The sequence below is a fragment of the Zonotrichia albicollis genome, chromosome 6 (assembly GCF_047830755.1).
Source record: "Zonotrichia albicollis isolate bZonAlb1 chromosome 6, bZonAlb1.hap1, whole genome shotgun sequence".
Classification (NCBI taxonomy): Eukaryota; Metazoa; Chordata; class Aves; order Passeriformes; family Passerellidae; genus Zonotrichia; species Zonotrichia albicollis.
This window is the reverse complement of record NC_133824.1, coordinates 46406857-46422767: the sequence shown is the minus strand read 5'-3', so window position 1 is coordinate 46422767 and position 15911 is coordinate 46406857. Positions and strand designations below refer to the sequence as shown.

Here is a 15911-nt window from a genome sequence, read left to right as displayed (position 1 = left end):
CAGCTTTCATACTTTCTGCTGAACACTCTCTCAGAATCCTTGGATATAAGTAGCTCATTATTATCTACTAGAAAGGCATATCCTGAATTTAGGTACTATTTATTTGATATTATAGAGAAAAGGAGAATGTTAGCTCTTGCTTTCTGAATTTTGTTGAAAAATCAGGGCAAAACAGTGGATTAAGAAAATGAGATCTCAACAGTTTGGAATCAAGATAAGAGAACAGGTTTGTCAGGTTAAATTCCATGTTGCAGAATTCTTGTCATAGCCACCTAAAAATAGTTATCTACTGCTACAAAATATGCAAGGCTATGTAACTCACTGCAGAACGCACACATTTATTATTAATTTGTGTTTATTTATGTATTTCATCAGTGTGTTGGAGGTTATAATCTCTTTGTGCCTCTATGAGACAACAAGAACAAACAGATAAGAGAATCAACTAATGCAGTTACAATTCAGAGCACTCCCCTTTTCAGATGGAATAGGAAAACCAGAGATTTGGGATCTTGTGTTCCCATCTGCCTGCAAATGGTATTTGCCTAACAGAATAAAAGGGAGGACACAGTTATTATTTTTTTCAAGAAATTTGTGGTATTCTTTGTGGTTCTTGCAGGCATTTCACAGATGTATATTCTTCTTTTTCTTTGTTAGTTTCCATAATGGAAAAAGGAAGCACTGTTTTCAACAGTGCTCAAAGGCTGGAAGTTGTTAGAAACTGCATCGTGTTCATTTTTGAAAACAAATTTCTGGAGACTGAAAAGGTAATAAAATGAAATTTTAACTCTCCCAAATTACTCTCTATTCTGTTAATGAGCAAATGGAGACTGACCTAATCACAAAGTACATTTTGAAGTCTTGTTACAAATGCTAAGGATTATTTTGGCCATTTAAATGAATGAACCAAGCAATAAAAATCATCATCTAAATACAATATTATGTGTAATATGAGGCTAATGGATTTGAAAACCTGTTTCTAATCCTACATGGGTGAGTTGAAAACCCTTTTTGCAAAATTCATTACTGTTATAAGTAGCATTGTCCACATAACTTTTTTTAAGATGTGGATTGGTCTAGCAGCATTAATTAGAAGGAATGCAAACAAAAGGCATATAAATGTGCTTTGGTGTTTAACAGCCAATGCTCTTTGGAAATTTTCAGTACAGTCAATTTTGCTGGTTTTAAAAGCCATTAATTTGCTAGAACTCAGAGATGAATATAAATATTTGGCATGTCTGACTTCACTGAAATGTGCTAGTGAATTCTTATCCCTGAGATTCTTATTATCTCTTCAGTGAGAAGTTGCCAGGTTTTGTACATGCTGTCCATAGAGTTTTCTGTTATTGATTGTAAAACAATCACTCAAATCCCATTCTACATTTGAAAATGGCTGTAAAATTATTTCAAGAAATTTTTTGACTTCTCAGGGAAGTATCACCTGTATATCTGTGACACTGTGCATATCAAGGTAAAAAATGAGCTTAATTTATGAGTTATGGTGTCAAAATGCACATGGGAAAAGTCCTAATCAAGTGTGTAACACTTTTAAAGAGTTTTTACCCAAGCAGAGCACAGTAGCTTTTAACCTCATTCAACTTTCAGACACATGGGCAAGTTCAGTGGGTTTTTTGTCCCTCTATATGGTAAATTTTTCCTTAGCAAATAAGCTGCCTTTTCTTGCCTCCAGCCTAAAGGGCCGCAGCTGATAATCACTGTTGTAGCATTTGCTGCATCTTTAAAACTTTGATGTAAATACTGGTGGCCCTGGTTTAGAATAAACTGCATGACAATCTAGTGGCCTCAGTGCTATGAGAGCTATGCACTCCTAAACCCATTTGTCATTGTCATTGCTTATCCCAAAATCTGCTGCTCAGCCTTGACAGGCAAACTCCAGTCTTGGCCTGGCTGTACAGAGCAGAGCACTTGCTTTCATTCATAATAATCCATTTCTGATTTCACATCAATTCAATGCCTGGATTTCTGTTTACAGATGTAGGTGAGAAATGCTGTTTAATGCATTTGGGAAAAAAATGGGGAAAATTTAGTACTTGGTAACTCAGGCTAAATCACTCATTATGTGAAAGTTTGATAGTCAAGCTAATGGATAATTTCCAGAGTTGTTCTTTACTGTCACTTGCAGTTTCTTAATAAAAAATGAATGCTGTTCAGTGTGAGTAGTGCCATTGAATTCCATTTCCATCAGTGAGATGTTGCTCTCTGCAGACCCTGCCTGCAGCCCTGAGAGCCCTGAAGGGCAAAGCAGCTCGGCACTGCCTGACCCAGGAGCTGGGCCAGCACGTCAAGGAGAACCGAGCCATCCTGGACCACCAGCAGTTCGACTACATCGTCAGAATGATGAACTGTGCTTTGCAGGTACAGCGTGGCAGGGCTTTGGTCTTGGTTGTCTTTCTCTTCTTTAGGATTAGGACAAGCAAAATTGCTTAGAGGAGCAAATTTGCTTCTTGTGGAGAAGCAAAATTATTAAATTACTTAACCGCATCCTACAGTGATGTAGGAGATACTGCTTGATGGTGGATTGAGGATATTTTGTTGTTGAAAGAATAAACACTCAGGTCTGTACAGATCTGCTTGATATGACAAGCGGACAGAAAACTGTTCCTACTATTAATAACTTAGATACAATTTAGTTTTGATACATAGTAAAATGATTTAACTTAATGACTTGAAGTGCTTTATTTTAAATGAGTGAGTCTTGGCTTTTTCCAGGTCACTTTCAACCCAGTTCCTAAAATGTGTATCAACCACTGGTCACTTAAAAATCCCAGAAGTTTGCCTTCCTTGTTTAAACAGAGTTTAAGAAAGCATAGTTTCTGCTTCTGTGGATCGTGGTGCAGTTCTGCTTGTCACAGTTTGTCAGAAACTCACTGCAAGTGTTTGCAGTTCATCTCCAAATTTAATTCTACTGACAAATTATTATGTGCTGAATAAGCATCAACATACGGGGCAGCTACCTATGAAAGCAAAATATGTGGGTGACTTCTTTTGACTTTCATTTCAATATTTGGTCCTTTTTACCTTCACTTGTTCTCAATTCATCATCTGAAATATTTTATAGTCTTAAATGTTTTCTTACATGCCTCTTGTCTGAGAATGTGGAGGTATTTTTATTAGTTTGTAATGTGATCACATTTGGTTATAATTTTTCTTTTGTTGACCCTAAGTTATTGTATCAAATTAGGGACCTAATGGAGACCTTAGTATTTTAATCCCACTCTCCTCAAACCTAAAACCCACTGAAATTATTCTGCAACAATTTATAAGAGGTTGACCCACATTTTTTAAAAGGTGAGTGCTAAATGCCGTTTTCACTGAAGTGTAGAAATAAATTAACATTAACTGAGCAGATGCTACCCGAGGTCACCATCAAATGCAAGTTTTGCTGTCTGTTGCCTTTCTTGTTTGTTCACAGTAAGGTATTTTTCTGCTATTGTGGAAGAAGTCCATCTTTGTCTGAGCATTGGTCTTAAAAGCAAAACTACTGCAGTCAGCAGATGAAAACTGAAGTTGACTGGCTAAAATTACACAGCACCTAGAATCTGCTTTTTGACACAGTTCTTCACCTTTTCCAAGTCCTAAATTTAGCCTTAGAGTTGGAAGAAAAATTGAATTTATCTGTGAAACTCTATTTCTCTGTCCAAAATCGTGACTAATGGAATATTGCACCTGCTGTGTATTCCAGAGCTAGAAATTTTCTTTCAAACCAGAAGGCAGGATTGTCTAGACATGTCACAGATTTTGCTTCTACTTTTTCAATCATTCCTTGGTTAAAAAAACATCCAGATGTTTTTAGACAATAGGAACAAAATACTAATCCCCTTTATTTCTGTATCTTAGAAAAATGATAGCAGAAGAAAATGAAATTTACTTTTCTGAGGAAAGAAATACTGACATCACCTTTTAATAAAATAATTAAAGCCAATTTTGCTCTGGAAGAAAAGCTTTTTTTCCCATCTCAGTGATTTCAAGGCCCAAGAAGGAGCTGAAGTTCAAGGAAATGAATGTGACTAAAGAGTTACTGAAATAAAAATAGGCTTATTTTTCTTCAATAAAACTAACAAATATAACTCAAATTATGCAGAGGAACTACTGAAATTGTAGATCAAATAAGGAGGCACAGTTTTTATGTCTCCCTCCCCCCACCAAGAATATTTTCATATCTTTGAAAATATGAAATGAAAGTTTTCACTTCTCAGAAGTAAGTATGGCCAACATGCAAACATCTGAACTCCTGACACTGGGCAGTGAGTTGGAAGCAAGTATTTTTAACATCTACTTCTATGACATATGAAGTTATTTATTAAGATAAAACCATGATTTATAATTTGTCTGTGCACTTTGCTCATGTGTGTTATTTGAAACAATGTGTAAATTGTGACATTTTGGAGCTTCCCTGTATCAGTTCAAGAGAAAGGAAGTTAAATAAGTTTGCCCTTGCTGCAGTGGGCTGCAACAAGTCAGCATTTTGCTGTAGACACATGAATTCTGTTAGCTGCAGGTCGTAGGACCAAGTAATTTAAGCAGTGTCTGTTAAAAGACACAAAAACCTAAGAATTAGAAGAGATGCAGGTTGGCCATTTCTAGGAATTCTTTGTCTTACTGTGAAGTGCCAGGTGTTACAAAATCAGGAAGATTGCACTCTGCAAGTCTAATGCAGAGCCCTCCATTGCTAGTCAAGATTTTTCTGATTGTCTAGTGGCAGGTGTTTTCATTTAATAGAATTTAATCTCTTTTTTAGTGGAGTCCACAAAAATAAAGGTCAGATGCTTTTTCAGAGCCCCTGTATACTCATTTTGTGCATGAAGAGCAGTATGTTAACAAAATGCTTGTGATAATCCCACCATGTATATTTTTGCTGGGCTCATGTCTGTCTGGCTTGAGAAGAGATTAAGGAAATGGAATAAATTCCTCCTACTATTGCTTCAAGTAAATAGCTGTTTGATTTTAATGAGCAATTCCATAGGCTGTATTTCCCCAAGGATCTGATCTAACCATTTGGCAGCTGGGAAGAAGTGAGGGTGGTATTTTACCAATTTCTCTAGAGATGGAAAAACTTGGATTTGCCACACCTCTGGTGGTTGTCAGCTTGAGTTCTCTCAGTCCAAGAGGTGCATTGTTTTAAATTGTCTTAAAATAAATTGTTTAAAACTATCTTTCAACTGATAACAGGTGCAACCTGCAGATTTTAATAGGCTTATGATTTGTGGAATAGTACTTCAGAGTTTTATGTTAATCTGCCTTCTTTAGCACCTGTGGTAGACTATAGGAGGCCTTATACATAAAGTGAGGTATGATGCAGCAAGTCAGTATTCAAGTGTTAAACATGCTCTTCTGTGTCTGAGAGGTATTGGCAATTACTGCTGCTGAAATAGAAATGAGAGAAGTATTTCTGATAGATTTTAGTAGTAGGAAGATCAAAATTACCTGGGGATTGTAATGGTCATGGATGAAAGCAGATACCTTCTGATGAGGACAGGTAAATTCCCAGTCACTTTATTTTATCTCTGCTAGGAATTATCACTGACCACTTGCTGAAAACTTTGTTGTCATGCCCTGAATAAGACTTTTTCCACTGAAAAATCATGTCCTGTGACAAACATTTAAATCAGCCTGTCTTACCAGAGTGATTATTACCTTTGATAGAGGAGCAGGAGCATTGTGTTCTGTTCCGTATGTTGTATGACTAAACTACTGCTAAAAAAACTGCAGTGTTGTGACAGCTTAATATTGATTGGCAATTCAGTTTATTCAAACAGATACTACTGCAGATAAAAATGTGAAATTATAGTTCTAAACACTATTTCAGTCAGACTTGCTCTCCTCTGCTGTGGTTACCTCAGAAAAATTTGCAGTTCCACATAAATTGCTATTTTACACATTTTTCTTTGTTTTAATTTTCTATAATAACATCTGCAGAAATCTCAGAAAAGAATACTTAACTTTTTGCAACTAAAAAGCCCTTTTTTTTTTAGCAGGGAAACACTTCTATGTAATTATGTTTTCAACAACACATTTTACTTTTAATACTTGTTCAGAATTTGTGGCAGAAACCATCTCAAGGTTCAATTTGCATATTTCTGTATTCATCTGTATTCAATTTGCATATTTCTGTATTCATAACTTGTCCAGAATTTCAATTGTCTCTCTAGCTTTCCTCTGGCAGCAAAAGTGAACACTGTGTTTTGAAATGTAGTTGCACTTAATTTGGTAAATTAAATGGTAGTAAAAACAAGAAGAGGCCTGAATACTTTGTGGGGATGGTATTTGATAAGCTGAAACAATTTTCGTATTTAAAAGACATTCAAAGCAATTTGCATAAAATATTTGACAGTAACAATTAGTCTTCCTTAGAAAATTTATTTCTGGGGAAGGATTCTCTTCAGATAATGTAGGACACCTTTGTTGGGTAGTTGGAACAGATGAAACTTTGTTTGAAAGGAAGAGCTCCAGGATGCTGCAGTACAACACTGCCTCTCTAAGATGTTGGTCAGTAATATTGCCTAACTGCATATTAATGCGTTTGCTTGGCAAATGTGAGTCAAATTGGAAAACACATCTGCCCCAGACATCTGGATTCTCAATCTAAATGTGGTTCAAGTGGAAAAATTGTGCATAAAACTGATAAATACGTAAATACTCCAAATACTGGTCTTAAGCTGCAGGGAAGGAGTGAGGTCTTCTTGTGATCTGATTGAATCTGACAGTTACAGAGTCACCAGTGCTGCTTTGGGACCTGCTCCAGTGTCACTTCTGTGTCAGTAAACACGTGTTGTACCTCTGTAACTGAGAGAATATCTTTGATAGTCAACTAATTCGTCATTGTTTCAGTGCTTTAGGTAGATCACTATGGCTTTCCATAGTGGCAACAACCAGGTGTTTATCTTTCAAATAGATTATACTGAATATTCTAGAAGTATACTTGTAGTGTACAGTATGAAACACAACTTAATAGCAACCAGGACAAAATTAAAAATGTAACCTGTATTAGGTTACAGCAAAGGCACATCTGGGCCATCATCTGTTCTCCAACATTGGCCAGAAGCAGATGGAAGATAATACTGATTTATTTTGCCTCTAGAACTTTGATTGTGATTCTTCTGTGTCACTTCAGTGACTTCTGTCACTTCTGTGCCACAGTGTAAGAAGGGCCTCTTTGTAGCACTTGCTATGCAGTCTGTTGTGAAAGAAACTTTGATAAGCAAAATTAAAAACTGTGGCATTCTATAACTAATACTAAATTTATTTTTCTAAGGCAAGTGACTTTTGTATTCAATTTTGCCACCAGATAAAGTTTAAAAACCTATCAGTCAGTTCTCAGAATTCAGAGGTTTGCAAATACTGTCCAATAACAAGAAAGATTTTATTATTCCTGAGAGAAAATCAGCTCGGTGTGTGTGTCATATGATTCAAATTCTTGGCAATATGAAGGTTACATGAGATAGCATTTCTCATATTTTATGTTGAAAACTATGTTGCTAAACATCTTTATTTTGGAGGGTTACAGTAGATTTCTCCCCTTTTGGATTTTTATTTTGTAACCTGTCTTTTGTTACTCAGTTTGACTTGCATTCCTGGAAGCAGAGTCTCAGAATTCATGTTTGGAAAAACAGCACTATTTAAAAATATTTAGAGGTATTCTAAAGCATAGAAGGTGAGACATGAAGAGAAATCCTGAGAGTTCAACAGGTCCACACTTAATTCTACTAATTCATCAGTTATTATCAGTTTGAACTTTCTCATCATGTTAGATGTAGTAATGGTATTATTTAAGTGGGGGAAAAGCACATTCCAGTGTTTAAGGCTTGGGCTTCAAGCTTCCATATTTAATTCTGTGTTGTGCTGAACATGATTTTGGTATGGTTTTTTGGTCACATTATATGGTTTAGACAAAACCATGTATCAGAGGATACATGATTTCCAAAAAGTTGAAATAACAGCATTATCATCCTGTTGACTTTTCAGGGGTCCACCTATAAAATTCTGGACTTAGTAAAATAAGTTGCTAGTCTTGAATCTTTCTGATGTCTTTTTCCCAAGAGGTTGCACAGTTCCAGAATATCGTTGTACTGACATTGAACTGATAGTGCTCACATAATTTCTCTGAAAAAAACAAATGGAAATACACTGTAAAAGATTGTATTGTTGATCAGTTTTCATTTTTCTTTCCTTTGCTCTCAGGAACATTCTGTTTGTTATACTCATCATAGGATGGCTGCAGAGTCTGGGAGATTGCAGTCAAGGGTGTCTCTTTGTCAAACCCAGAGAACAGAGTTGATTTCTTGGCAAGGCTACATCATGGAGTGGGTGTGTTTGTGCTGCTGTCATGGCACTGCTTCCCTACCCCTGCTGGAAGGCCAGTCAGTGTTCCCTACACTGCAGGTGCCAAGCGTGGTGACCCCTTTGGCATGGCAGCAGCCATTCCTTGGGCCAGGACTCTCCCTGTGTTAGTGCCAGTGTCCAGGTAATTCCCTGTGGCATCCTTGGGGACATTAGTGTGTGCAGGGGTGTCTCCAGTGAGATGTCTGGCTGGTTCTGCCTGTGTGCCCATGCCCCAGGGGGTGTCTCCAGCTCTGTCAAACTGCCTCTGTGGTTTTAGCAAGGATGGGTTATTGATGACCAGGCAGCAGAAAATCATGGCTGCTTGTCACACTGGGGCTGTGCCAGCAGTGCTGTTCAGGAATGAGCTCGTGTGTGGCAGGGAAATTCCTAAATTGCTCTTTTCCTGCAGATTTCTGAGCCCCTGCTTCTGTTAATCTTCTGCACGGGCCTGCCCTGCATGACTGTTGCACAAGACTGTTACTTAAGGAAAGGAAAAGAGAGGGATTAGCAGAAATGAGAGTCCCATGGCATGCTGTCCATTCCTGTATCTGCCTTCAACTTCCCTCCCTTCCCTTCTGGCTTCTGCCCACTACATGTTGTGTCCACACACTTCCTCCTGCCCTCAGTGTGTGCACATCATGTGTACAGGCATACCAGAGCAGGGCCAGCCTTGTTTTAAGTGTCTTTGCTTAATATTGTATAAAAATACCAAATGATAGGGGGATGTTGGTTTTGATACAAGAACAAGCAGAACGGCACATGAGCAGTGGCCCCAGCAGCTCCTCTGGCTGGTTGCAGCTTTGGGGCTCACAGGGGAATTTCCCTGAGCAGGATGAGGAGGGTGCTACAAACCCATCCATCCCAGATGGCTCTCTGTGCTGTTGGGCAGCTGGAGCAGGCTTTACTCAGGCTTTACTCTTCGTGGATGTCTCCTTTTTGCTGGCCTTCAGCAACCCTCTCCCATTTGCTGCTGGTGCAGGATGTGCTCCCCTGTGTTTGCTCACACACAGGTACGTCACTGAAGCCATGGAGCTCCTTGGAGTGTTGACATGGTAAGCTCTGACTGCTATGAAGTGATCATTGCTGCTAATTGTGGCCTTGTGGTTGCCAAGTGTTCCTAATAACTCCGTGTTCTGAATATTTTTGGTCATCGTGATGAAAAGCAGACGTGTTTGTGCTCTGCTCACTGCTGTAAATAAAACAAGTCTGGCTTAGGAATTGTGTTGGGCTGCTGTGCAGTTGCTCTCCAGCCTGGCTGGGAAGGAGGTGAACTGATGAAAGGTGGTAAAAAACAAACCAAAACAAAAAGTCTTTCATGTTGGAAAGAAGACGCACTTTGCTGATATAACAGGCTATGTGAAATCAGTGACTTCTGTTTTTATAGTTTTTATATCTCTAAAAAGGAGGAAGTAACACATGGAATTTTGGTTTTATCTAAGATGTCAGGTATGTTTATAAAGTGTATTTCAGTACAGGTCCATCATTCCCTATAGAAATGTGTATAAAACACTGTTAATTTTGTGTACATGCACTTCATCTGCTCTGAGTGGCATTCAGTGTGTACAAATGGCAGAATATTGCATGGTATAGATTTGCTGTACCCATGCAGTGACTGCACCACATGTGCACAGTCTGGTTTTAGGAAAAGGAATTCCTGTGTGTTGTGGTGTCTGCTCTTCCTTCCCTTGCACTTCACCCTTCAAGCAGCTGGTAAGCCCAGGTAGAGAAGCTGCAGTGAGACATTTCTGCAAGGCCACCAGGAGAAACATGCCAGGTGGACATGTTTGCTTTGTTCTTTCTATAAGGAATTTTATGAAGTTTCTAAGTGTTTGATTTTACAGGAATTTGCATAAAAATTCCTAATGGGTGGCTGCTAGAGCCTCATTATTTTTCACATGCAGCCATTTCTGAAGCAGACAGAAAATGGAATATCCAAAGCCCTCTAATCATTTGGCTGCTGTCATGTTTGCATAACCTTTGGTTTAAACAATTGAGATCTCAGCAGCTTGCATTCAAAAACTGAAGTGTGGTGCTGAGATAAATACCATAAAACACAGGCCAGTTCTGGGGTTTGTCAGTATCTTGTGTAAACTTTGACAAATACATTAGTATGACAAACAAACAGTAGTGAACTGTGTGACATTTTAGAATGATTTCTAAAGAAAAAGGCATAAGGATCAATTCTTTATAGTAAAAGACTTACCTCTGCTGTTACATTAAAAGTGTGTGCCATTCTAGAACAAGAGCACAAAATAAAGGTGTAAACAAAAGAGCATTTGACAATCTGCACATGTTGTAAAAAATTCTTGCAGCTGTTCACATTCTTTTTCAATATTACAGCCCAGAATTATGACTTAAATTAATTGGCTTTTAGGATTCATGGAAAATGCCATGTAAACCTGCTTTAATGAGGATTATTTTTAGTAATTCCCTCCCTGTACTCAGTCATGGGGGCAGGCTTTGGTACCTAGTGATCCAACAAAGTATTTAAAAATTACTTTACCTAATGTCTATAGATAAAACAAACAAACAAATCCCACAAGCCCCTTTCTCCGCCTCTCCCCTAGATCTTGAACTCTGAGGTCCAAAACTCTGGGAGCTAAGAATTTGAATTGGATGTTTAACAGTCTAAAGTCCCACAATGTTTGTAAATAAACAAATTTATTTGATTTTCTATACAGATTATTTGACTTTTGAGGACAGAACCAGCTTCTTTTGATTAAATTAAGTCCTTTATTCAGTTGCACACTTTGTAAAATATTTACTTGGAATGTTACTTGGTTAAACATCACTTTAGAGAATACAAATCCTTTGTTATATGTAAGTAAATTCCATACAATTGGCATGTAATAGTCTCTTTCAGGTATATGAAATGAAATATCTTTCTAGATCTCACTGTAACTGTAGTAATAATAATAGTAACTGTATTATTAGTAATAATAATAATAACTGTAGTAATAATAATAATAATACACTTTAAATCAACTTGGATTATGAGGTTGCCATGATTTTCAGCACTTCTTCTTTAGAAACTTCATATTTTTCCTTGTCTGCATTATAATACAGTGTTTGTAATATTCTACTTTCCAAATTCAAGATGCAGCCTGCACATGGTAACAGTAGGCAATGGAATGGATTAATTTAAAATCAGTCCAGCAAATCATATTAAATTTAATCAATTAATTATTCCAACCAGTTTAATGATAAGGTATTTTGTAGAGATTTTCATCAAAATCAGGTCTGTAGCACCTCTGGTGTTTGTTGTTAAAGCAGTGGTGAATTTTGGCTGCATCATCACATTCATGTCTTGTTGCACCAATGGGCTCCAGCAGATGACACAGCAGCATCATGCTGATGCAGCCAGCTCTCACCCTGTGTATTCATTTAGAAAATGCATTAATTTAGTTTCTGTGCTTAAGAGAGGATTTGAAGAAGGAAGAAGGGTGGTAAGTAAGAGTATTTAAAATTTGTAGTGAGTTGTTGACTAGCAGCACCTGGCAGGATGTCTCACAGGACTGAACCAGAAAGCTGCATTACTAAATGTCCTTGAAAAACAGGAAAGAACAAGATCTAAAATTTTAGCAGCATGAGGAACTTGGACAAAAAGTGGCATCAACACAAGTGTGGTACTGAAAGAGAAGGTAAGGGGTACTGTGGGATTTATGTGAGCTGTGATAGTGAAGGTCTTCCTGAAAGCTTGAGGGTTTCTTTGCTACTTAGAACTATGGTAAGATAAAAGGAACAAGAAGATGGTCAAATGCATCAGGATACCTACTCATATTTCTTGTTAGGAGGAGACACAGATAAGAAATACTTATCATTGGAGTCATCGCATTTATTGTACATGGCTGATAGTTCTTGCTGATACAGGGTGTTTCATTCAGTATGTGCACTCAGTAATGCCACACTGTCCAGAAATTATCTGTTGATCTTCAGAATTGTGTTCTGTACTCATTGGTGATTTGCTTGTGTGTTGTCTGAAATTGGAGTCATGCTGGTTTTGGGATGCCAAAGCCATTGCTAATGCTTGAACTTCTCAGTTTTTGTTTTCACTACCCATTCTTTTTTATCCAGCCATTGCAATCTGACTCACCTTCTGAAAGCTCTAAATATGAATTGTGAGGAAAGAATTTCAAACAGTATGATTATAGTTTGGACTTAGAACTTCACCAGTATTTCACTGTACCCCAAGGTACAGAAGTTTTTATTAAACTTCTCCTTGCCATGTACTGTGATTACATAGCAGAACTACCCTTTCTGCATTTTTTCTTGAAATGTCAATGAAATAAGAACAAAACAGGTGTTTGGAACAAAACCTTCTGGAAGGAAGATCAGATAGCCTAGGAGAAGATTTGTCAGGGTTTTAAAATGGATTAGCTGGCAATCCAAAATCTGGCAAAGATGGCTTTCTCTGTGGCTAGTTAGCTGGATGTTGCTACTAGCAGTGGTTTAGAAGGCCGTGGAACAGAAAGGGATTGTAGCAAGATTTCCTAGAATTTGTACCAAAGAAATAATTTTGCTGGAAGGACTGCTAGTGCACTTCTGCCTCTTTGGTCCCACAGCAAGCTCAAGGATGTCTTCTTTCCTCTGGTTGTGTTTGCCCTGCCAAACAGTTTTTACAGAGAACAGGAATTTTTTTAAGAACATCCAAACATGCCTCTTCAGCTGGATGACGAACTAGAATGTTTTGGGAGTTTACTTTTTCACTTCTGTAACCAAAGTTAGAGGAATTACCTCCTGGAGTTCTAACCTTCTTATTTCCTGAAGCCATTTAAAAATTCCATAGAAAAGTATCAGTTCAGCAAACTTAAGACTGAAGGATTAGTTTTACAGTTGCCAGTTCAAAATTGGTTTACTGGTTCTCCATTGTCTTTATCTCTTACAAAAAATGCTTCATGCTTGTTTTCACTTGGATTCTTAGAAAGCAAACATTTTGTCAATTATCAAGAAATTTTTAATAAGGTTTCATAATAAATAGCTCCCACATCTTATGTGCATTGAACCACCAAAAAGTGTAAGATATTAAATAAAATCTGTGTCTGTATGAAAGAGGTGGCTGCTGTCAATGCACTGAAAAGTACAATCAGAAAGTTGAAAATATTAACATTAAGTTAAATGAAAATATTGCATTTTCTGTGTTTTCCTTTTTCATAGTTTAAATAATTGTATTAGAATAAATATTAGAATATATGTTGATGGATGCTGTCTTGGAGGGAGCACTTTACTAAATCAAGCAGGCTTGAAATCTCAGAATCTCTTGGGCTTTTCAGGCTTTGTAGCAACATTCTTCCTTGATCACACAGATTTGATGTGTTAATCAAGGTGGACACTGCTCTACAACATGCTGCTTAATCATGCACAACATATGTCTTTCAGTTCCCAAATTTGCTTCAGGTATTCTTTTCTATGAACTGTTTACCCTTGAATTGACTTTATGGCTGGAATTTCTTTTCTCCAGAAAAATGGGATATGTCTGATGACTGCTCTAGTAACATGATTTTTTCATGATGTGCAGTGTGCCTAATTCTGGTTGTTGCTTCAAGGTTGGTTTTTGGATTAAGCAATTTCTACAGCAGCTTCCATTAATGTTGTTAAAGCTGCACTACTCTTTGAAACATAACTGGAGATTTACATTCCAGCCTATTAAGGAGCAGAGAGGTCTGGCAGTGGAGTTGGCAGGAGGGATTTTAGGTTCTGTCAAGTTCACCAGCACAGCTAACATGGTGCGTCATCTGTGCCTGAGCGTGGAAAAGCCCTCGCTGGCTGGATTCAAGATTCAGAACCTTTTAATCGCAATTTCCTCAGAAAAACCCACAAAACACCACTTGTCATCCTTGAAATTCTGCAGCCATTGCAGGTCATCCCAGAAATATCCTCTTCCAGCAGCTGACACTTGTTTCATGGATCCAGAAACGGGGCTGCACCAACGGAGCTGATCCAAGAAAACTTCTTCCAGGAGCAGCTGGTCAGTGTCGGTCCTGTTGTCCTTTGGTGCAGCTGTGCACAGAACATCTGGTGCCCCTGCCAAAAATGGAGGAAAGCTTTTCAGTAATATCAAGATTGGTTTAAAAGGCCCAAAGCTGTCCTGCAGCATGATGTCAAGTATGTACTGAAGAGACCCCTCTGCGGGCAGTTGGTGGAAAATGCCTCTGCCAGGGGCAGTGCTACAGCCAGGCAAACATGGGCTAGGGTTCACCTGCCAGAACCCTGTGGATGCACTGGACATAGATAAAGATACATAAAACTGGCATCAGCTTTCTTGCCAATAATTTCTGTCTCTCTTGGTTGAACATGCTCTTTTTATATATTTATTTAGGTTTTTTGAGATTCTTTCAGTTGTGCTCTCTCCTGATAGTCTCTTGGTTCAGATCCATAAACTTCCTAATTATTTTGTTCTTTTGCCCCTGCTATAACTCTTTGTGAGACTAATGTTGTAGGATTTTTGACTTGGTTTGACGTGTATAGCACAGCTATACATGGCTCCTAGTGCTCTTCCTTTGTAGTCCATGTTTCCACATGGAGTTACCCTGTCCCTTGTACAGAACTTTCTCTTTGGGAGGCTCAGGAGGCTCTTTCAGTCTGTGTCTGCCAGGCTGTGATGCCAGTCAGCAGCAGTCCTGCCCTCCAGCATGTTTACCACTCTCCCAGATTTGATGTCAGTCAGAAATGTGATGAGGGTGCATTTCATGCCATTTTCCATGTTGTTAATGAAAACATTCACCACAGTATCAGGCCCTGAAAAGAGGATTCAGAACCACCTACCTGCTAAACCTTGAGCCTGACAATGCAGTCAGTTTTCCACTCTTTCCTCCAGACTTTCTCTCCCAGCTTGTCCCCAAGGGTACCAAAGGAGCCTGCAAAAGACAGGCTGCTCTTTCCTTAGATACCGAACTCGGTATTTCATTGAAGAAAATGATCCTGTTTTCCTTGGTCAGTTGTTTTTTTGTGTTCTAAATCACTTTTGTGTTCTTCCTGTGTCTGGAAATGCTCTCTATGAGGACTTGCTCCCTACTGTCCAGTCTGTAGCTCCCCCAGACCTGTTCCTTGCCTTCTTTGAATTTTTGTCAAAGATTTTATTTCTGGTTCTCCAAAAAATCAGTTGGCAAGAGACTGAGTCTCCCAAGGGGAGAACCTTAAGGATTAGAAGTTCTCTTTCCTATGATGTCATTGAGGGTTCTTAGCATAAATAAAAAATTATTTTGCTATCACGTGCTATTCAGTGGAAAATTTTCAGTGAGCTCTACTTCCAAGTTATACTTCATCAGACACTGTTCAGTTTCTCCATGGTGAACTAGACCCAAAATCTTTTGGTAGCTGCTCTGAACTGAGCGTCGGCTCATTGCATGACAGAAGATGGATGTAAAATTCCATTTCTATCCAAATGTTTTTCTTCTAAAGTGAAAAACTGATTTTTCAGTGAATCACTTTACCATATATACCCATATAAATCTGATTTTTTTTTTTTTTGGAATTCATTCCTGTTAGTTGTAAAAATTGTATAGAATCTGCTCTGATGATGTGATGCATTTTTATTAAAAGTATGTGGAATTGGAAAATCACATGAATCTTAGAAA

General features: G+C 38.1%; 1 protein-coding gene across 11 annotated transcripts in view; it reads left to right on the top strand.

Moving 5' to 3' along the window:
• Positions 1–15911, top strand: part of SBF2 (SET binding factor 2) — a 232315-nt gene that overhangs the window by 143787 nt on the left and 72617 nt on the right. For all 11 annotated transcript variants that reach the window (XM_074543433.1, XM_074543428.1, XM_005494563.3 and 8 more), the window contains exons 15-16: positions 655–764; positions 2224–2373. In XM_074543433.1, coding sequence (XP_074399534.1) covers positions 655–764; positions 2224–2373 — 260 coding nt within the window. The remainder of the gene's footprint in view (positions 1–654; positions 765–2223; positions 2374–15911) is intronic.